Genomic DNA, 16268 nt, shown 5'->3' with positions numbered 1-16268 from the left:
AAGATCTGATTAATAAACTACACATTTATGTCACTGCTATTCATGTGGTCCTAGGTATTGCTCTCTTGGAATCGTTTTGCATTTCACAAGAAAAACAGAAAAATTAAAAAAAAAAACTTGACCCAAACAATCATTTATTCTTTGTGTCTCTCCCTTTCCCATCTATATTGTTAATCATCCTTGTGAGCCTATGTATTGTTCTCTTGGAGTTGTTTGGCATTTCACAAGAGAAGTACAGAAAAACTGACCAAGACAATCAATTCACTTGCTGTATCTCTCCCTTGCCCAAGCAGTATTAACAACGACCCTGGGAAAGAATGAGCCATGCTTTCATGGATGCTTACTTGAAACCTCTTCTCAAAGCATTTCACTTTCACTCATGAAGGGGCTATGGCTCCAATTCATGCTTAGAAATCCAGATGCACCCTTCCAGTGGGATATATTTGCATATAACCAAGTTTAGTAGCAGTTATAAATCTATAGCTTTGAGGCACTATCTGATTCTCTGTGCTGTGTTCAAAACCGTAACATATAGGGAATTACTTTTCTTGTCTTGTGCAGATACCTTGATTTCTGACAGTTGGGCTTGTCTATCTGTCAACATTCTTCTAATCTAATCTTGTCTAATCTGATGCTACCCAATTAAAAGACAGAAGATCACATCTTTCCATCAAACACGATGGTAGGTAAACCTGGGAACTTTAATCTAGAAATCAAAGAAATTTACTACTATCAGACCCACAGGAATCCCTTTATAGAGAGAAGCTTTGTTGTGTTCAGTTTTGAGACGTTTGTTTTCATTTTGGTCAATGTCATTACATGAGGGAAAAAGAGCAAACGAGTGTATATTTTCCCTACGTAAATCTGCCGATCACTGCTTACAAGCAGTTGGCATAAAGACCTGAACCACGGTGCTCATGCCAAGTTCTGTGTTTAGATGGCAGCGGACAAGATTTCAACATCTTATCAACTCAGACACAGACAACGTTTTGAGACAATGTCATAAAATTTGTCTTGATTTTGCTTGCAGTCACACAAAGAGCAAGACTTTTTTTTTATTTTTAAGAGAATGAGGGATCTTCCTTTGAAAGAAATCAAAGGTCACACTTGAAAGTTCTTTCCAGTTCACATTTGAGGGAATTCTCAATGCTATGTTGTCAACACCAACAAAATAGACTGAACCCTGGGTTAAGAGGTTGAGCAAACCATTGAATTCTCTATTCCCGGGGCCAAGCCCTAACTTCCATTTTCATGGTGCTCAATCTTTGGGTTCACTATGTTTTTAACAAACAGAGAATATGGATGTAGGCTTATTACTGACCAATATAAAATTCCCTAGGCCCTTTTCCTGGAAATGAGATTTTGCAGTGGACAGTCTAGAAGAAGTGGCTGCTACACTGGGAAGACAATTTTGAAATTGTCTTCTCATAAGGATGGGACTTTCTGTGGACTTCAGGCCTTGAGACCAAAACCCACAAGGCATTTATGATGGGGATATGAGAATTTTAAGAAAAAGAGCATCAACCCTGAAAATAGTGTCTTTAATAATCTATGTAGTATTTGTAAGAAGGCATGCATAGTGCCGTGCATTTATAACTATTTGGTCATAAAAATATGCGACTGTAGTTTATGATATTTACAGTCAACTTATAAAAATACGTGTAATTCTGAATGGCAATAGTCAATCTCTAGTTCTAACCACAAGTCTAGAAGGGTTAGCTCGATATGGTAAAGTGCAATGGATAATTACACAATGGACATGGCTCACACATTGGAGCTCAACACACAGAAATGGTTTTGTGGAGAATTCATCACAATTCTTCCTTCCACAGTACCACATACAACCTGTGAATTTAGTCCTGTGGGAATAAATGGGAATCAAAGGAGACATTCACATGATAAAACCACAGAGGACAACAATTCTGTCATAAGATATTCATGCATAACCTTCAAAGAGGTTCAAGGTTACTGCAAATTTCATGGCTGACATCTGCACACATCTTCCATTAAAAGGACTTATGCAGGGTGCAAGGTAGTCTGACGTGTCCTTCAACCACGGCAGTTAAGACTTCAACTATTATTTCATTCTGTAATTTAGGTGAGTACCTCTGAAGCTTAGTGTTCTAGAAAGTGGGGTTTGTGATATTCTTTCTATTTCAAAGTCTGATTGGGGCTGGACGGGAGTGGAGGCGGGGACAAATTCCCATTCAAGTTTCAACACAGATCAGGTAGGGCTTTCCAAACTTTAAAAGCTATCACCTTCAGAGGGGAAAGAAAGCCGGTAAATAAAATATTCCATAAATATGAAATATTTCCCACAATGTTCTTTTGTACCAGCATCACAGCAGACAAATTTCTAATTTGAAGCCATTTATGTTTCATGAATTGACAATGCAGTTAGAATCAACGGGAGAGATCCACACAAGCCATTGAGAGAGGGCAAGGTGGGAGCTACTTGCAGGCCATGATCTCATATTTTCAGGTGCATCTTGCTAAACAGGAGAGAAATCTTAGAAGTATCTGTTTCACAGTAAGATGCCACTCTGTTCGATTTTTCTGGGCTTAAATTGTTTCTGGAGTCTGAGTGAAGGCATTTTTATTTTGAGGGGAGGAGTGATTGCATTAACTCTTCCAGGACATGGAGTTCTATCTCTTTCAGTGAATTATTGCTATGGTTTATTAGAGAGTACCATGGTTTTTTGGAAAAGCTAATGTTCCTTCCAAAATGCCTTCTCCCCAGACAGTTGAACAATAACAAATTGGTGTTTGTCCCAGAAACTTTGAGGACATAACCAAAAAAGTTCTTTCCTCATTTGAATAGAGACCATGAGGTTGGAGAAAATCTATTCGAACCTCTCTGGCTATTTGGCCCCATGTGCCACAGTCCTCATATTCATTTTTGGCAACTGTCATGGCTTGTTCTTTCTTTTGTAAACCGGCTGCCGATCTTCTTTGAATCTGGAAAGGTTTATGGTGTTTAAGACTGAAACCAACCCCAATAGATCAGCTTTACAAAAAAAAAATAGGCACATGGATGGGGTGCAACGCAGAATGGAAAGAAGTACAAAGAGAGCAGACTCTCTCAACTGCTCGCCTCCCGTCTTTTTACAAGGTGCAACAGAATCCCATCTTCACAAATGACTGGTGATCTGTGAAAGAGGAATTCCCGCTCCCAAGTCCAAAACTCAAACTGAAATGCGGAACATTCACTTCAAAATATGAGATCATGCTCTCCAGGTTTATTAGTCTGACTATCAGTTCATCCTGGCATTAGCAGTTCATGAGGTAAAAGGCTAGAATTTCCTGTGACATGTCTGTACAAATACAGTGAAAACAGTAAGTACCATGATGGCCAGCTCTTTTTTACCCTTTTGGATAGATATGATTCTCAATCAGTACCACAGAGAAGATATGGTTCATTTCCACTAGAAAGGAAAGACCTTCAGGTAGGAGAAAACAAACTGTACTCAATAAAATGAATTGTTATCTGAACATTTTTCATTGTAAAGTCTGTTCTTCCTTTCTTAGTATTCTGGCAAACTATCCGTAAAAGTCCAATTATTTCACTGTTTCACTAATCTATCAACTTTATCTCAAAGAATGATAGCAAGAATGGAGTGGTTTGTGTGTCCTTTTTGGACCCGTCCAAGCTCAGGAGTTATTTTTGTTTTTTGTTTTTTGCTTTGAGAGATACTCATATTATTCACTCAATTAAAGCAATAGAACCCAAGTGGATGGGCAACTGCAGTTTCCTTCAGTGGAAGGGGCTTCTAGCCAACTTTATAGTCACTGGATATTTGTTCTTTCCTACCTGGAAATAAATTGTGTTACTACGTGACACATTTTCTAGGAATTTTCTCCAACAAGAAACACAGCACTCATCCACACAAGCAGCCCACCACAGTCTGTTTGCTAGGAAACAGCTTTGAACCTCAAACAATGGAAACCGCTCTAACCCAAGAAGAATGCAGCAGAAGGCTCAGTTAGGAGCCACCTGCCGAGAGCTAGGAAATTACTTTCTGGGTAACAAGAACAATGATGTCACAAGAAGCTACGAAATTATATTGCCTAAGTTAGTGGGACCACCAGAGTAGGGTCAAGCCTGGGTAAATGCTCTACATCGTGAGTGTAAGGTACACACTAGGGTTGGCAGCGTGAGACTCCTTTCTTTGCATTAAGAACCATGTGCATTTACCTCTATTTCCCTTCACAAGTCACCCAGTGACTTTACCTTCATTTATGCTAATTATCTCTATCCAATAACAGTATATTTTCACCATCTGGAAAGAAGAATGATGTAATTGTGGAGTACTTCAGTTCTCTCCTCCACCCCTTTCTCTCTCTCACACATACACACCTGTGTACTGTTCCACCCATGGGCGGTGAGCAGAAAGTGCTGATTTGCAGATGGCTAAGCTCTCTGAAAGTAGCATATCAGCCCATTTAAATCTAGAGAACTATTAAAGGCCAAGGAAAAGCCATCTCAACTATTTCGCTGTAACATGAGGTTTTAAACATTGTTCAGAGGGAATTAACTCAAATGCCTTTTGTGGTTTTTGCTAGGCCATCCAAAGTTAGAGTCTCAATAATGAACAATGTAATATGTAGAACCTAATGGATTTGGATTCAAAATTCTGTTTATTTTGCTTGTCCCACAGCTAAGGAACCATCCTGCTGCCTGGACAGTTGAGTTGATTCTGAATGGCCACTGATGGCTACACAGGTTTTGAATGGCCACTGATGAGTGTATACACTTGGCTAAAGCGGATGTGACTTTCTAGAGAAAAGTTCAGACGATCTGCAAGCGTACGCTTTCCTTAACACAGGCCTTCATGTAGAGTGAAGACACATTGACATGTATGTGTGTATAACCATAGACACACACATGCGCACATAAAATGGATCAGGAAGTCCTTTGGTTTAGATGGGATTAAATATGCACTTCCCAAATGCATAGGTTTCCTTTGAACCAAGCTGTTTAAACAACAACAACAACAAATAAACAAACATGAAAAGTGATATGGCGATTTAAAAATTTCCCATGTCATCTTCCCCACTCAGAGACCTCATTTTCCCTCATTTCCATTTCTCCCCAAGCATTTCCTCTTTAAAAGGAGTTGGATCTTTAGGCCTTCTACATGACCACTTCATTGATTGATTGATTCATTCATTCCTTGGAAGAGCTCTAAGATCGCCTTGAGAAATTTAACTTGCATGGGAGAACAAGAATGGGACTTCCCTCCCCCCTTTCCTCTTCCTACTTCTTCCTCCCACACAAGAAGCAGACCCTGGGACGTGTGTCGAGGAATGCACTCTTGATCTGACTTGCCTGGGTATCTCCGGCCAGCCCAAGCAGTTGACGTCTGGACTTTGTTCGCCCTGCATCGTTGTGCAACATTGGGAAAGAAAAATAAATAAATAAATAAATCCATCCGCCTACACCTTTCATACCGTGGTGACGTGATCAGGGTTCTCTTGAACTTCTATGCACTCGATTTCCTCTCTCTCCTTTCGTTTGGCACGTTTCTTTTTCTTGTGGTGCTTCTTGGAAGGAGGGAAAAAGGTTAGGAACACAGGTAAAATAACAAAACAGTGCAGGAGTGTGCAAGCCCCGGTGAGCAGCAAGCATTTGAACAGTGTGAAGGTCAGGTTCGAAGGCACGAAGAGGAGAGGGACCAACCCAATAAGAAAAGAAGTGATATTCTGCAAAATGGCTGTCCCGTGCTCTTGCAGGGAGCTCTTTATACATTGTGTTCGGGTGTGCTCGGTGGCGAGTACAAAGGTATAAAGCAAGGGTGCACAGTGGTCGATGGCAAAATTTAAAGTATAGATAAGGCACAGAATAGAGATGCAATCCAGATCGACGTTCCACAGTGTCATCAGGCCCAGGACCCCCAGCTCAATTGAGGTGACGCTAAGGATTAGCCACAAGTTCCCCAGAGGGTGGATGACCAGGAAGAAAGTCAGGACCAACACCAGGAGGACGCCGAAGCCCGCGATCAGGACAGGCACGACGACGGACAAGCTGTAGTGGTCCATGAACACGAAGGAGGGGTTAAACACGATGAAGCGGATGCTCTTGGACAGAGACAGGGGCCTCAGCTTCTCGAGCACTTCGATGACCTCCTTCTGCTTGTCCCTGCTCGTCTTGGCCACCAGGTACAGGCGGGAAGCGATGATGTCGTGCTCATCCCCGGCCTTGGAGAAGATGATGTCGTTGCGGAAGTGCTGGAACTCGGGCTTCTTCAGAAAGGAGCCCTGCAGGACTCGGATGAAGTCGCTCTTGTTGTGGGCGCTGATGTTGCTGGCCTTCAGGAACTGGTAGTACTGCTCCACCCAGGACACGGCCGTGAAGCCGCTGCACAGCCGGCGAAGGTCCTCCTGCACGCCGCTGTTCCAGTAGGCCAGAGGCTCGTACACGTAGAAGCCGATCACCGGGCTGTAGTTGCTGAAGTACTTCTGCTGGACCGAGGCGTAGGAGACGCTGGGGGAGTCACTGGCCAGGAGGTTGATAATGTTGGCCCCGTCCCTGATCTGCAGGCACCCCATGAAGGAGAAGGAGGCGTAGATGAGATAGAGGATGACCACGAAGGGCTTCACGTAGATGTTGGTGATCCACTCGTTGTAGTGCTCCCGGAGGAAGTGCTGCAGGAAGTGGTGCTGGTAGGGGTTGGCCTCGTGGTGAGGGGCCTGCTGGTGGCCGTCGCTCATCACCGCCTGGAACCACACGGGCTTGCGCTCCAGGTACTCTGCAGAAGGGATCTTGCAGCAGAAGATGCTGTGGTAGCGATTCTGCTCCAGCTGCCCGGCGAAGACCAGGCAGGAGCCGAAGAAGGAGAAGATGTAGAAGTAGTTCAACAGGATGGACACACACATGTTCTGGCAGAACACCTTCACGGCCTCGATGTTGGTGAACGGGCTGGTCCCCAGGCCGAAGGTGATGAGGTACAGGCAGCTGGTCATGGTGTAGGTGACCATCACATTGGAGTAGGTGTCGGCCACCCTGTCTTTGAAGGGTAGACTCTCTTTGGTCCTCCGCCAGCCAGACAGAAGCTCAAACACGCCTTTAGTTCCGTGACCTGTGGTTGAAACAAACAAACAAACAAGAAACAAGAAAGAGAAAGTTGGTTTTTATTCCTCTCTGGGGCTGGAGTGACTGGCTTTAGAGACGCTGCGGTGGAGTAGCACTGTACTCTCCGCTTCCTCGTGGCGTGGTCTCCCCACCACCGCCTGAAAATCTGACTTACACACAAGATACTTCGTGTCCCCCCCACCCCCCCGCCATTTCCACTTTCAGCAAAGACGCCTGTTGGCATTCTGGGCGAAGCCTGAAGGGTCTATCGTCTGTCCTACCCCCTGACGAGTTGTAGACATCTGTTACATTCTCACATGGTATTTCTCCCCTGCACACGTATTGAGTTCCCGAATGAATCACTCTTCTGTGGAGAGCAGACGCTGTGGCTGCCCTGCACACCACCTGCAACGGCTCCAGCACGTGGTCCCATGATCCATCGCCTCCTAGTTCTTAACCCCTGTTTCAGACTGATTCCAATGCGGATCCAGATGACGTTAAATGCGGATCCAGATGACGTTAAATGCCCGAAAAATGGCCTCAAGTTGATGTCATAATGTTGACAATCTGCTTGTTGGCCAAATAGCTGAAAAACCCAATCCATACAGATTTAATTAAATGACATTGGATGCAAGTAAAAAAAAACACACCAAACAAACAAACAAACCAATCTTTCAGGTCACACAAAAGACAGGGCAAGATTTTCAGGACAAGAATCAAAGCAGTAACTACCTTTGGGCTCTTCAACTTTCACTGACGTGAAGTGGGTGAGTGAATGACTGCCTTTACCCCACTTGAGTGGATGAATTATACTTGTCTTCCCACTTCTGGACACCTTTGGATCAAGGGTAATTAGGTGGAAGGTTTACTCCGCCAATGTTTCTTAAACTAGCTAGCACTATGTGCTAGGCTCCTGTTAGCTACTGAGCCGTTCTGTTCAGCTCTCACGGTCTAACATAGCAGCTGGGAAAGTAAAGGTATTACACTCTATGTGTAATTTCTGTTTCTTTCGTCATGTTCCAGACTTGTATGTAGTCAATTCTCATCCAGTGTTAATTTTTGGGTGACACTGGACTCTGACCTCAAGCACCTCACCCTTCTGAAGCATGTGTTTTACCACGTGAATCACACACCTAGCATGCATGGTTACTTTCTTAGTGAATGGAAACCTTCACACATTACTTAACAGCCTTGCAGGCATAACCGTTCTAACCAGGAATCTTCTTTCTTTGTGAATGGATACAAGCTGTGCTTGGGATATTCTCCAAGAAATCTATTAGACAATGGTGCAGCTTAAAGGCACACAGTAACTCAGTTCATAAAATCCAGGAAAATATACCTTGTGTGGTATATAGATATTGGAGTTCTGGATTGCATTCCCAATTCACAGAATACAGTAAAACCGCCTTATTTAGGGATTTATTACATATGATCTCAGTCAGTATCCCATTAGCATCACTGGTGTTTTCTTCACTGTGTGATCTACTGAGTTTCCCCCCTGCCCTTAATTTTGGGAAAGGCTACCTACCCGAAAGCAAAATGTGCCTAACAGCAAAGTGAAAGTCAACATATTTAAGTGATAAAGCGATAAAGTTTAATTAAAGTGATAAATTAAATTAGCGGAAATTGGGTACTAGGGGAAAAAGAGTGAAACATCTGTAGTACGAGTTCTGAACTCTCTGCACCCTGAGCATTTGTACAGACTATCTCTCTGGATATACCTTAGATGCCAAGAATCTACCATCACACTCTTTAACAAAGATATTGAATAGCTGCAGTCACTTGAAATTTGCACTTCTAGGTGAGTTCTTGAATTGATCCACTCAATGCCTGTTCTTTTTAAATTTTACTTGAGATTTGGATGTACATAATTAAAAACTTTATTTTCCAGCCTGCTTTTTAACAATGGGTCTTGTGTGTGACATAACACTGGACAATGAATGTAATTAATTGTCAGGCATCTAGGGATGTTTATTTGAAAACCACAAGACACATTGTCCTAAATGGTATTGTTGAGTCCCTAATAATAACCCTCATCTGGCTTCCATGGAATTCTTTTTTTTTTCTTTTCTTTTCTAAGAAAATGGAATCTCCATTTGGCAAGCCAATCTACGTAAAACTTTCATCTGTGATTGAATCTATTCCTGATGAACAGGGTTTTGTAGGTTAGTTGACATTTAAAGAAATGTCATTTATGAATATCTAAGATTCTTGTTTTATAATTAATTTAATGTTAGTTTAGACTCAAGCATATGTGATGCCAATTTTTGACTTTAAAGACACATTGGCCTTAGGGAATTGTAAATTTTTAGTTGCTACAGCAGGAAAGTAGGTATTTAAGTTCTTACCATGAATGTAAAACCTATTGATAGTCCAAATTTGTCTTTTCTGGCTATCTAGTCAGGAAATATAAAAATAACCTAACAACCAGAAAAGGTTAAGATAATTACATTTGGCTAAAAGGCATTTTTAAAGGCAATGATCTATTCTTTCCTGTATTAGGTTACAGGCTTGGCATGTGTATATTGAATGAAATTTAATAAAAAAAACCACTAGATATTCATTCATGTCTTTCTCAAGATGCTTTGACCAAACAGATTGTCTCTCTCATTATCTTGTCAAAAGTAAAACATTAAGATAATGGGTAAGGTAATTGAAAGAATCCTTTAATTAGAGCATTTCTCTGCAGAAATGAGGACACATGGCACATTTGAATTCAGGAGGGAGAAGAGAGGCTCCAAGGTTCTATGGCTAAATATGGCTTGGCTTTGCTAATGGTCATTTTAGTAGAACATTAGAGATATTATATAGACCGTATTGTCGTTTTATGTTATGCAAAGGACTGTGTGTGTGGAAAACGATACCAAACCATATTAGGTTAAGTAATCACTCTTTCAGTGTGATAGAGATAAAAAAACATGATCCCTAAACATGATATGTTGTAATGTATTCACAGGTTGTAGTAGTTTTACAGTGTTTCCTGCTGCTCTCCACTCATTTAATTCTCTATCATGTCTGATCACTTCCAAGCAGTTCAAATTGATTGCTTGCCACAGCTAGGGTGTCTTTTCTCTGCCCTGTGAACATAACCAGAAGAAGTTTAGTCCCGTAGGCTCGTTTATGTAATTGTTCTTTGCCTTACAATAATCCCTTGATGGATGTATTCACCCACTGGTACTGGGTCATCACGGCCATGAAGCTGTGGCTGATGGTGTAATGATGATTTCCTATTCCTTCAACTCTTATCTGATGGTTATTCACTAATCTTAGTTCCCAACCATGAGCAGATTTGGTTCAGTATTTTGGTTAGATTGCTAGTTCTCCAAAGGCAATGCATTTTATGCAACTCTGATACTGAAAATGTGTTATTTTTATGTTTTTTTTCCCCCACAGACTGAGGCTTGAACTAAGGGCGTGGAGCTCTGTCCCTGAACCTCTCCACACTTAAGGCTAATGCTCTACCACTTGAGCCACAGTGCCAACTTCCAACTTTTTCTGAGTGGTTAATTAGAGATAAGAGTCTCATGGACTTTCCTGCCCTGGATACCTTCAACCATGATCCTCAGATCTCAGCCTCCTGAGGAGCTGGGATTCCAGGTATGAGCTGCTGGTGCCTGGGTTCTTTTTATGTTACTTTTATGCGGAATATCTGGCAAAGTTACCAACGTCTAGAAGATGCTCACTGACCTCTATTTTAATTAAATCATCTGAATACTTGATTCTGGATATGCCCAAAATGTACCTTTAATCTCTTTTTACAAATTCTAAAGTTTATTATACATCTTTAAACAACTGCATGTTATCTAATTAGATGTAACCAGATATATTTTTAACTAGGACTTTTTAGATAAGGACTTTTCCAGGCCAACACCAAAGGCAAACAAGAAACAGAGTCTTTCCCCACATCTATCAGTCCAGACTATGCATCCATGGACACAAATACTAGCTTCTAATACAACTGTTTAAAGAATAAGACTATATACATGGGAAAACGTATACTCACCCATGATAAAACCACCAAGATTTCTGTAAAAGTAAAGAAGCAGGGGCATGAATTAAGAAGCAAATACAACATAATGATTTTGGGGGGCAGGGGTATCACCTTCTTGTGCTGCAATTCAAATTTACACCTCATATGCAGACTCTGGGAATACCACACCACAAGGCACTCACCTCTCTATACCAAATAAAGGGACACGATGAAGGACAGAGAAAGGAGATTTATTATGTGGCAGCCAGGTAACAAAGACAATTCTTTATGACAGCTTGAGCAAGAGTTGAGAACTCTTCAGTGCATCTTTAGACACCTTCTGGCAGACACTGGCTTAGGTTAGGGAGAACTGTGTGTGTGAAGGTGTGCATGGTTAAGGCATCCTTCAGGTCCACAGCAGTCAGTGGAAGGGTCAGGTTGGCTTGCTGTCCATTGTTTCTGGATTGCTCAGGGGATCTCAACTCACATCCCACAGTAGCTGCGCAGTGAGAACAGCAGAGAATGATTTGGAGTGAAGGATACAGACAAGATATGGCGGCGTCTGGAATTTCTCATTTTTATCCTCCTGCTCCCAGGTCTCCTGGGCCAAGTTTCTCAGGCAAAAAAAAAAAAAAGAGAACAGTTGAGGCTGGGAAGGTGGTTCAGTGGTAGAGTGCTTGCCTTGCATGCATGAGGCCCTGGGTTCGATTCCTCAGCACCACATAAGCAAAAAGAAAAAAGCCGGAAGTGGCGCTGTGGCTCAAGTGGTAGAGCGCTAGCCTTGAGCTGAAGAGCTGAGGGACAGCACCCAGGCCCAGAGTTCAGGCCCCACGACTGGACCCCCCCCCCCCAAAAAAAAGAGAACAGTTTTAAAGCACCTCTTCCTGTGCCATTTAATGAGAAAATACAATATGGGGAAAAACAACATAATTATTGATTTGGAAGCCTTCATAATGCATAAAAAGGCTTTTATTAAAATTCTAGAAATCACTCTGTTTTTCAATTTAAAAATAAGTCCAACTTTAATAAGGATCAACTTCTATTGGAACTAATTATAACTACCTGCATTAGTACTCCCTAATGGGGTTTTCTTTGATACATTATTTTAATAAGCACTGGTGGGTGGTTTCTAGTTCTTTTTAATCCACAGAATTGGAAATCTCTATGTTTGTCTTGGGAAGATACACTGGCGGATCTCTGTTTTCTGTGAACATGTGAAACTCTCAGCAGGACACACATTCTCGACACGGACCTACACCTAAGAATCAGGGTAAGAAAAGCTATGGCTCGTGACCTGCTCCAAAGAAAGTCTTCTCTCCTCCTTCAGTCATTCCTGCTCCAGAGAAAGTCTTCTCTCCTGGTTGGCCACTCTTTTCACAGTGATGCTCCTAGGAATCACACCTAAGCATCGGCATAAGACAGCACAGGGCCACCGCCTGCAGGATGTGCATCACGGAGAATGTTCCAGATCACTGGACTTGGAATGCTACTCGCAGAATGCAGTTTGGTTACTGCTTCTCTTTACCATGACAGCCAGCCAAGAGCTGGCTTTGAGCGGGATGCCTGGAACTCTAGCTTTCCTTGCTTGGACTCGGGCAGTACAGAAGGCTGAAGTCCCACTGCAGGGCAGGGCAGGCAGGCATGAAGATTTGCCTTCTTGTTCTCTCTTCTTTCTACTAAAAAAAAAACCCATAGCCTGGAGCTTTTCTGTTTTCTTCTCAGTGTTTCACATTGTTCTTAAAATAGGGCTGGCAGTGGGTGACTAGGTGCTGATTAGGTGTGATTTGGCCTCACACACAATCCCAGCTGGGTTTGTTGCTGTTTTTGCACACAGATAACCTCACAAAACAGCCCTGAGGTGGGCTCCCAGGACTCACCCAGCCTGTAATCCTTGTTGCTCAGGTGACTGAGAGCTGAGGATCGCAGTTCAAAGCCAGACCAGGCAGGGATGTTTAAGACTCTTATCTCCAGTTTAGCACTGATGTGAAACCATTGCTCAGGTGGTAGGAGTACTATAATTGAGCCCAAAAGCTCAGTGGCCTGAGTTCAAGCCCCAAGACTGGACCAACCAACCAGCCAACAGACAGAGAAACAAAAAACAGCATCTGGCCAGGCCACTCTAAGACTTGCCTAGACTGAGAGCAAAGTAGTTCTGGTAAGATTTAGTAGAAAAGAAGCCAATTAGGAAATGCTGGCCTATAAAACTTTGCTGATGGGCAGATATACTAATACATCTGCTGAACCACAAACTGGGAACAGGGGTCTACAGAAGAATGAGAAAGGGAGAAGGACAGAAGAACAAAGACATATTTGTTAAGATGGAAGCCCCGAGAGATGTGACTATCCAAACCATGGCAAAAATAAAAATGGTGGCTTTTAGTTAGTTCTCATTCAAAATAGAATGCCAGTTGGGCAGATTTTGAGGAGAGGAAGACCTGAGGGGAACAGCACTTTGCCATTCTTGTTGGAGAAGGGAGTAGTAGTAGCTGAATGGAACTAAGGATTTATTTATTGCTTAATGTAAAGTGAAGCAATGAAAAATGGGTGGGAAATTGGGAGTAGATAGGCAGTCATACCATCACCAAGAGAAATGGATCCACAGTTTGTGGAATAAACACAAAATAGGTATTTAAAATCAAGACCTAGAATTAAGGGTCATATTAAAGCGAATAAGTACAAGAACTTGCAGAAATGAAAATTAAGATAATCTTAGCCTTTAGTGAGTGAATGACAAAGAGCTGGAAATTTTAATTCCTTCATTTGAAGGTATTTCTGGAATGTCTCCCACTCAGAAGATATAATAAAATAGCATCACTCTGAAGTTTAGTAACATTCTATTTGTCCCATTTGAAACCAATATCACATCCACATGCTGAATTTAACAGTCCATTAATTGCCGGCATTGGGAATCTTTCATCTTTATAAAGCATAAAATGTGTGAAAACTTAGGATTTCTTTAACACCCAGGGCTGGGATAGTTTTTTAAATGTCTGATTCCAGTCATTAGGGGAAGCATTTGAAATGAGAGGAATTTTGCTTAACAAGTTTAATCCATACACAATTTCAGTTCCTATTAAATATTCTTCAAGAGAAAAATCCTCTGTGTAGCAGCACAGATAGATGCCAAGTAAAATAATAACTCATGAAAGGGTTAGGTCCTGAGTCTCTCCTTGCGTCTCTTATCAATGACAACAAAATTAAAACAGTCCATGGCTGGAACAGAATAGCTTGAAGCCAATGGAAACTCAATTAACCAGAAAGCTCAGGAATGGAATGACTCTGATCATTTGGATAGTCATTAAATTAATCAACCAGAACTTCCCTTTGGGTTCTGCTTTATATGTTGGTTAGCTTTATCAGAGACTATTTTTTTAAAAAATGTGCTATATACATCCCTCCTCCGTATCTAATCCTAAGAAAAAAGAAAGAGAAGTAGAAGAAGAAAAAGGAAAAATCAAAAGCTGTAGGTGTAATTAAAAAGGTAGATTCTGAAATCAGACATCTGAGTTCCAATTCTGGTTTCATTACTGTCTAATGATTGTGGAGAATTAGTGTAACCATGAAGGGCCTTGGTTTCCTAATCTGGACACATTTAAAGTGTTGATGTGACTATGAAATAATAATTATTTAGAACAGTCTCTACCACGTAGGACACCTGCAGTGAATGTGAGCTGTTATATTCTGTTGAATAATAGACTGGGGAATGATCGCTTAATTGGACATCAATAACCAGAAGGAAGAATGTGTGTATTGGTTAAGGAAGGTCTTGGGCTCTGCAGGTTTAAATTCCCTCAGCTTCCTATTTATTCGTCAGGTATGTGGCCTGGGCTGAGCGCCGTTCTGGGTTTCTGTTTGTTAACCCGTGAAGAAGCAGCCTCTGTGGTTAGGGAAAGGAAACGTTAACTAATTCCTGAAGATAGCTGTGGAAGCCTGGAAGTGGGTGAGTACCAGGATTCAAGTTGAGTATCATGTTGTTGTTGTTGTTTTCTGATTGCTTTGACAAAAAAACTACCTTTCATTTTCTTTTGTCCTTAGAAATTCATTGTGGGAAAGTGTTGCTTCATAAAGGATTCAGTTGGTTGGATTCTGCCATATGAACATCTTTCCATGGGCGTTCTTCTTCAGCCCCAGCTGGGTGGAGATGTCACTGGTGCACCCTCTCTGAGCCCTGCAGAATGCACCTCTGCAGGGGTCAGCCCTCCTTGTCAGTTAAAATGTCCTCCTTCTCACTGTAGGTCCCTCTCTCTGGCCTCTTCCTGCAGCCTGTGGCTTTGGCTCAGCCCGATGGAGACCAAAGCTTATAGACAGAAGTTATGTCTGTCAGAATATGCTTGGAGTTGATTCCCAAGGGCAGAGGACGAGGAACGGGGCACGGAGAGCCGCAGGGCACGGAGCTCACCCTGCTCAGCCTGGAAGACGGACACCCAGGAAGAAGTAGCAGCCACAGACTTCCCAACGAACCTCTCCCCCTGGTTGTCTCACGTGCTGGACAGACATAAGGGGTTGCTTCCGGGACTACGCGAGATGGCCACATAAAGCAGCAGAGACGGCAGACCCTGGCACCTATTCGACCCTCAGTAAGTAGTAGCTCCCATTTTTTAATTTATGGGAGACTATTCCTTTGGGGTCTTGGCTCCACGTTTATAGTATACCAACGTAATTTTGAGATTCAGTCTTACAGTTAGCAACAGAAATGGCCGTTCATTATGGGAGCATGTCAAGACCCTCATTGCTCCTTTATGGTCAATCTGATCCCAGCTTTCCAACTTGATAATCCTCTTGGAGTTCATCCAGCTCATTTCCATTAGGCAGAGATTTATCAAGCAATGATAATAATAATCCTCTTAGAATGCTGCAGTAAAACAGCTAACTGGACCCTAGGGCAGGAGGAATTTAGCTCTATGAACATCTGAAAGTTTAGGCACATGATCTGAAATTTCTGAGGCTTCGAGAGATATGAAAACTCCAGTATTTATAAAACCAAAGCAGGTTCATTAAAAAAAATATTTTTGCTCATCCTGGGGTTTGAACTCAGGGCCTGGCAGATGTTCCTGAGCTCCTGTGCTCAAGGCTAGCACTCTATCACTTGATCTCACTCTACTTCAGACTTTTTGGGGGGGGGGGTATTTTATTGGAGATAAGAATATCAGACTTTCCTGCACAGGCTGGCTTTTTACTGTGATCATCCTCTGGGTAGCTGAGATTACAGGTGTGAACCACCTATGC

The 16268-nt window shown here is 42.2% G+C and overlaps 1 protein-coding gene across 2 annotated transcripts in view; it reads right to left on the bottom strand.

Annotated features, from left to right (window-relative positions):
- Positions 1-5045: 5045 nt before the first annotated feature.
- The window catches only part of Ptchd4 (patched domain containing 4), a 96767-nt gene continuing 85544 nt past the window's right edge, over positions 5046-16268 (bottom strand). For both annotated transcript variants that reach the window (XM_070023335.1, XM_070023336.1), the window contains exon 3: positions 5046-7079. In XM_070023335.1, the coding sequence (XP_069879436.1) occupies positions 5446-7079 (1634 nt within the window). In that variant the 3' untranslated portion in view covers positions 5046-5445. The remainder of the gene's footprint in view (positions 7080-16268) is intronic.

The sequence above is a fragment of the Dipodomys merriami genome, unplaced genomic scaffold (genome assembly GCF_024711535.1).
Source record: "Dipodomys merriami isolate MVZ:Mamm:240054 unplaced genomic scaffold, mDipMer1.0.p SCAF_16, whole genome shotgun sequence".
NCBI classification, from domain to species: domain Eukaryota; kingdom Metazoa; phylum Chordata; class Mammalia; order Rodentia; family Heteromyidae; genus Dipodomys; species Dipodomys merriami.
This window is presented reverse-complemented; position numbering and strand designations above follow the sequence as displayed.